The sequence below is a fragment of the Vigna unguiculata genome, chromosome 5 (assembly GCF_037176805.1).
Source record: "Vigna unguiculata cultivar grain cowpea cultivar isolate G323 ecotype 2 chromosome 5, ASM3717680v1, whole genome shotgun sequence".
Classification (NCBI taxonomy): Eukaryota; Viridiplantae; Streptophyta; class Magnoliopsida; order Fabales; family Fabaceae; genus Vigna; species Vigna unguiculata.
In genome coordinates this window covers 40739987-40746639 of record NC_140796.1, presented here as the reverse complement: position 1 = coordinate 40746639, position 6653 = coordinate 40739987, and the positions used below count along the sequence as shown (strand labels likewise).

The 6653-nt window shown below is 36.7% G+C and overlaps 1 protein-coding gene and 1 non-coding gene across 2 annotated transcripts; both read left to right on the top strand.

Annotated features, from left to right (window-relative positions):
• Positions 1–204: 204 nt before the first annotated feature.
• LOC114186424 (small nucleolar RNA R71) lies at positions 205–311 on the top strand. Its single transcript, XR_003605081.1, has one exon. It is a non-coding gene; the product is annotated as a small nucleolar RNA R71 (small nucleolar RNA).
• Positions 312–1352: 1041 nt separating this feature from the next.
• On the top strand, positions 1353–5694 carry LOC146886435 (uncharacterized). Its single transcript, XM_085672900.1, has 2 exons — positions 1353–1839; positions 4654–5694. Exon 2 carries the CDS (start codon positions 4710–4712, stop codon positions 5517–5519), a length of 810 nt encoding a protein of 269 aa, XP_085529026.1. The 5' UTR covers positions 1353–1839; positions 4654–4709; the 3' UTR covers positions 5520–5694.
• The last annotated feature ends 959 nt before the right edge of the window (positions 5695–6653 follow it).

Sequence of the window (6653 nt, the reverse complement as noted above, 5' to 3'; positions counted from 1 at the left end):
TTTCTCAAGTTGTATATCATTTGATGCAATTTCTTTTACCTATTATGCTGAGCTTGATGATCTGTGGATGCTAATGCCTCAATGATTCTTGTTGCTTACTCCGCATCTACACTCATCATTGTTCCACCTGCTGCTACATCTAATATCATCTTGGTGTCAGGCCTCAGACCATTGCAGAATATATTCAGCTAAGCAATATCTTCAAATCCGTGATTTGGGCATTTCCTCAATAAGGAATTGAACCGCTCCCAAGCTTCACAGAATGGCTCATCTGGTCCTTGCCTAAACGTTGAAATATCAGCTTTGGCTTTGATGTAGCGAGATGGTGGAAAGAATTTGTTCAAGAATTTCTCCTCAACATCCTTCTAGCTATTCAAACTCTGATTTGGATGTGACTTAAGCCATTCCTTTGCTTTACCTGCCAAAGAAAAAGGAAACAAACGCATGTATACATGCTCAAGATCTCCTTCCTGAAAGCCCATGGTTCCTATCAATTCATAAAATGTAGAAAGATGAGTATATGGATCTTCATTATCCATTCTAGTGAATTGATGAGAACTGATTAAGCTGAGGAAGGCTAGCTTCATCTCCAAAGTTTTGGTGGTGGGTGGTATTGCTATGTTAGAAAAATATCTTGGCCCTTGTTGCATAGCATAGTCTCCAAGTGTCTTTCTGGTTGGAGCTGGTCTTTGATTCTCCATGTTTTCTGATTGAGATGTGATGGAAATACAGGAAGATTTTTCCCTTGTCTTTCCTTGCTTCTTTTTGCTTTTTCCTTTATTCCTTCTAGCTGTCTGTCAACACCCAATTTCGTCCGGAGATAATAATTTAAAAAAAATGCTTGAAGAATAGTTTTATTAAGTTAATAAAAAAAAATTTATAAGACTGTAGAATTTCTTTTTGAAGAAAGACTAGAAAAATAATAAATAAAAAAATAGGAAACAAAAAAAAATAACAAAAACAAAAACAAAAAAAAAACAAAAACAAAAACAAACAAAAAAGAGAGGAAAAAGAGAAAAGAGAGTGAACACCCAAGCCCATTTGTTTTTACGATCCATACTCCTCCACTTCACTTTCATACCCCTTTTCTACTTTAAGCTTACAGAATAACTCATCTTAATGACCCATCTCACCACTAATCCACCCAAAGCTCACTTTTTCCCAATCATATGGTGACACTTGTCACCTTTTTCTCTTTTCCTTCCCACAAACTCTTTCTCACCCACGCGAGGCTATAGGAGAAATAAATAATTAATTATGGGTTCACCACTCCATGCACTCACCACCCTAGGCAACCAACTCCTAAGGATTTCCACCCCATTCCTCTACCGAATAGTGGCAAAACCATCATTATCTTTTATTTTTCACTACTTGCCCACAACGTCATAATGACAAAATTCAAACTTCATTTATTTTTTCGGGAATAATCATAATGGGGAGGAAGCTCAAAGGGTTGCTGGAGGAGGAGAGTGAGGACCACACCTCCCGTTTCGATTCTCAAGGGCACTTATAGATGTTGGGCATCATTCAGGGTCGGGGATATCAACATAGAGAAATATAAACCCTTTCTCCATCATCTGAAGAAAAAAAAAGGATTCTAGTTCTTCCAAAAAAGAAAACCCCTGATTCCTTATAGCTCTTCAGTTTACCCCGCCATCCTTAAATCCCTACACAACAACGCAAACTCTAGGGGCAAAGGTTCAAACCAACCTCGGCCCACAGTCTTGACAGGAACAAGCCTCCTTGTCACGTTCTTGATTGCCAAACCAACCATTGTTCATAAAAGAAGGCTCAACTTCGGTTTTGTAGGTGGCAGCTGCAAGACTCATAGGAGCTTTGGTACATCTTTTCGCATTCGCATTCTTGTTTTATCTTATGCTTAACTTTTTATGTGGTGTTCTTGCATGTATGGAAGCTCATTTTCGTTATTTGCACGTATGTTGTTTTCTTTGTCGTTGGGTCGTGTTTGACTTTATATGATTAAATGTCGATGAGTGTCCTTGTGAATGTAAGGTTCATCCATGAAACTTGTGCTAAAAAATTTGATGCCCTTCTACATGGTACTGTAAATGGATTCTTGGGCTAGTGACATGTTTGCTTTGCATCCTTAAAGTTTAGTCATACACAATACCATATTTCATCTGCATGTTTGTTGAAAGCACATGTGGAATCCTTATTCTTGTTGCATTTATTGAGGGCAGTGGGTGCATTGCTCGATGGTTGTGGTTGGAGGGGCTGTTTTTATGCATTCATAAGCATATAATAATTGTTTATATATGCATGTTGTGGAGGGAGTCGCGTGTCCGTCGTCAGTACTGGTCGTTTGGGGGACCTTTTGCATGATGGGTTTAATGGAATGAGTTGGTGCATTGGGAGTTATGTGAAGTTGAAACTACTTTTACATGGTGCACTCAAGTAGTTATCATCTTGCCAGTTGAACTACTCATTCCATATTTAATGCATGGAATCAAAATAATCTATTATGCGCATGTTTGGCTTTGTCTTAATGATTAAAGAAGTATCTGTATTTCTCTTTTGGCCAGCTTAGTCTGCATAAGTGGCGCCCTTCACTTCTTCTTCATGTGTTTCGTTCCATGGATATTCATAATTTTATGATTTTTTTGATATTGTTAGTTTAATGTCCTTGGTGCCTTCGAATGTGAGTTTCCTTTGTTTTGGTGTTATGTATCTAAGGTATTATTTCATTGTGATCTAATGGTAGGGTCCATTGCTTTTATAAAACATCCTATAAAAGACCATCAATTAAAAACCAACGGACCACGTTTTTGTTAATACATTAGACTAGATTCAATAGCATGATCACTTTGGCTTCAATTAGCAATGTTGCTCACGGGTCATTAAGAATTCATATATATATATATATATATATATATATATATATATATATATAAATGCATTGATTTGACGTTTGGTTTTTCTTCTTCTAAATAATGAATATGATGTGGGTCCCGTCTTGAATTTATACTTGGATCCAATATTATATGTTGATTTTCTTTGTCTTTTATATTTCCTAGTTAGTTTTTTTAAAATCTATTTTATATTTCAGTTTAAATTATATTTGAAAACTAGTAGTAAAAATAAAAATAATTGTGCATATCTCTTTTAAGTAAATATCCCCTTTTTAGAAAAAAAATAAAAAATCTAAAAGAATATTTTTCATAGGTTTTTTTCTCATTTTTGGGGTATTTGTATGGCCGCTCGCGTCGTCTAATATCTCACAAATAAAGGTATAAGTACTCATGTGGCCACTCGCGTGGTTAGTACTTAATACTTTTCCTTTTTTCTAAAAAGTTTTATTTCAAAAAATTTCCAAAAAATGTGTTTTCATCTTGATGTTTCTATGGTCGTTTGTCGTTGGACACTTTTATAGTAAAGGTTTAAGTACTCATGTGACTGTCTGCGTCGTCTTAGTACTTAGCACCCTTTCTTTAAAAAATAAATAAATACAAAAGACTTCATATTCAAAAAATAAAAACATTGACGTTTTCAAGAAAATAGTTTTTTTTAAAGAACTACGTAACCCTGATTTCTCATTTTTAATGAGAATACGTAGGATCAAGGTCAATCCTTGTCGGGCCCAAAAAACAAAAAAAATTATTTTTGTTTCTTTTTAGTATTTTTGTCTTATTATTTTTGGGGAAAATTAATATTTTGAAAACCACATCAACTTTGCATTTTTAATTGAAGGTATCGCCCTCAGGCGGGCGCGGTAGGGTGCTAACACCTTCCCTACGCGTAATCGACTCCCGAATCCAAAATATGGTTTTTCGCAGACTTGTCTTATCTTCATGGTTTTCCATAGTTTTCCAAAATAACTATGGTGGCGACTCCCAAATCTTTTTTAAACCCGTTTTCTTTTTTCGGTTCGCCTTCCCGTCGCGATTCCGGTTGCGACAGTTGGCGACTCCACTGGGGAAGCTAGAAAGTCAAGCCATTTAATTAGCTATGCGAACTTCATGTGGTTTTTCCTTATGTTTTATTTCCTCTTTCTTTTTCTTTGTTTATTATTGTATTTATTTGCATGTGTATATATTTGTCTCTTGAAGTGATTGTGTGTAAATTGTTTTGCATATTTTGCTATATATCTGCCTGGGAAGTTTTCTGGTTGTTTTGCAGGTGGGGGGTTATGGTATGCATCATTCTCCCTCCACACACACTTTATGCATATCATGAGCGGGGCCCTATACCCGGGTTTGTGTAACTTAGAGTTAGAGGGGATTGTGTAGCAGCCACAGTGGATGGACTTCCCAAGTGGTCATTGTGAGAACCCCAGCTAGAGTTTGTTTACTTCGTTGGTACTCCCACATCTTGTTGTCTACCAACTGTTATGGGAAATGCCAAGAAGTGGACCATAGCTCTAGTGACCTTGATCCTTAAGTATTAGGGAACCATCCTGGCAAGCACATATATTTTACCTTAGGACCATTAGGCGTCGAACCTCTGATAAGGCACAAGGGGAGACATGTGCATTATCTTAATTCTCATCTTATTTTTCTCGCTTTATTTGAATTAGCAATGAAGTCATGCGTCTGTACATTCTTTTGTGGCATCATCATACATGCATTTTGATTATTTACTCATGCATAACATGTATTTTGTCATGCCATGCCATAACATTTCTTGTGATTCTAGGTCAGAAATTTTAAGGCTGTGATTGAGTTTGTGAAAAAAAAACAAAAGAAATTAACATGGGATTTCAAGTCGGAGGGAATTTAGGGTTAGATGCCTTGAAGAAGAAGTTATCTATCAGGGTTATAAATAGCAATCTGAATGGTCTAAGGGAAATAGTGCAACAAATGAAGACTATACAGAAGAACGCTTTCAAGAAGCGGTATGGGAACTTATTGAGGTTGTTGAATGTGGAAGTCCAAGCGTTGGCGGTCACCGCTTTGGCCCAATATTATGATCCGCCGCTCAGATGTTTCACCTTCCAGGATTTTCAGTTGGCTCCAGTAGTAGAAGAGTTCGAGCAGATTTTGGGTTTGTCGGTGAAAGATAAAGTCCCTTACAGATATTCCGAGCAACGAGCATCTATCTCTACGTTGGTAGCAATCTTGAAGGTACACCTTGCTGAGCTAGATAGTAAAATGGCCTTCAAGGGCAACTCGAAGGGGATCCCCCAAAGGTATTTAGAAGGGCACTTGCGTCATTTGGCTGAGAAAGAGATAGGGGAGACATTCATGGATGTGTTGGCTCTCACACTATATGGAGTCGTGCTCTTCCCTAACATGGAGAATTTTGTTGATCAAGCGGCCATCGATGTGTTTGTCGCTTGTAAGATTCATTCAGAAAGCCCAGTCACTACGGTTCTAGCTGATGTGTACGGGGGTTTGAATTTGTGCTACGCACTCAAGAGGAAGAAGATGTTATGTTGTGTACAAATATTGTATGTATGGTTTATATCCCGAGTCCGCTTGGGTGCAGTAAATGTCGAGTGTCAGATTGGGGAATTGCCACATGGTAGAGTTGAAATTCGAGGGGCGAAAGAATGGGCCTAATTCTGTGCAGGTTTGAATGGGGGAAAGATTAGATGGTGTGTCCCTGGGCTGCCCAAGTCGCATGTCATTTTTTCTGGGGATTATATTTTGGAACATTATATTCATTAAACATTGTTCTAGCTATTTCCTCTAAGGATCTATTTTTCCTTTCTACAACTCCATTTTGTTGAAGAGTTCTAGGTGCAAAAAAGTTCTAAAGGCTTTGAAGTATTCATACTTTTAGAATGAAAAGAAGACTTTACTTGTTTACCTTTTTGACAGGCAGCACATAGTTTATCCTTTTCAAACTTTATTCTTGGTAATCCAATTATTAAATCCTTATAAATTAATTTGTTTAAATGTTCCATGTGAATATGAGCAGCTCATTTATGCCACAAACAATGATTTTCTTCTTTAGCAACTAAACAAGTTATATTACTAGAGGATGTATGATCAAGATCAATTAAGTAGATATTGTTATGTCTTATACCTTTTAGAGCAATTTCCTTAGAGTCCTTTTGGTGAATGGTGCAGTAGTAACTTTCAAACATCACCTTAATCGTTTATTGCACACTTCACTAATACTAAGAAGATTGTGCTTTAGCCTTTCAACAAATAACACATCCTTGATCTCTAGAGCATATCCCCCACTCATTGATTCCAAGTACCTTGCCCTTGTTGTTATTCCTATATGTAACGAACCTTTATTCCTTTCTTTTAAAATTCTTAAACTTCTTCTTATCTCCACTCATGTGCCTTGAGCAACCACTATCAAGGTACCACATTGATTTTTTGGATTTCGAAGACATGAACAAAATAACGTAACAAATTATTTAGGTCCCCAATAACTTGTTTGGCTCCTTGGGGTTAGAGAAACAAAATAGTTATTTAATGACAGGCACCCAAGCATACTTTCCATTTGGAATACTAAAATGTTTAATATTGCACTTATTTGATGTATGGCCTTTTTTATGTAGTAAAAACAAGTAGCAACACATGAATTCATAAAATAAGTAGTTAATTTTCTACCCATACTCTACAAAAATAATAAGCTCAATTGGATCACCATGGAGAAAGTTATGCATCAAACAAGTAGCAAACGTCAGAGTTGTCCTCTACAGTTCATCTAGTAATTTTGAATTTAAAGTGCACCTT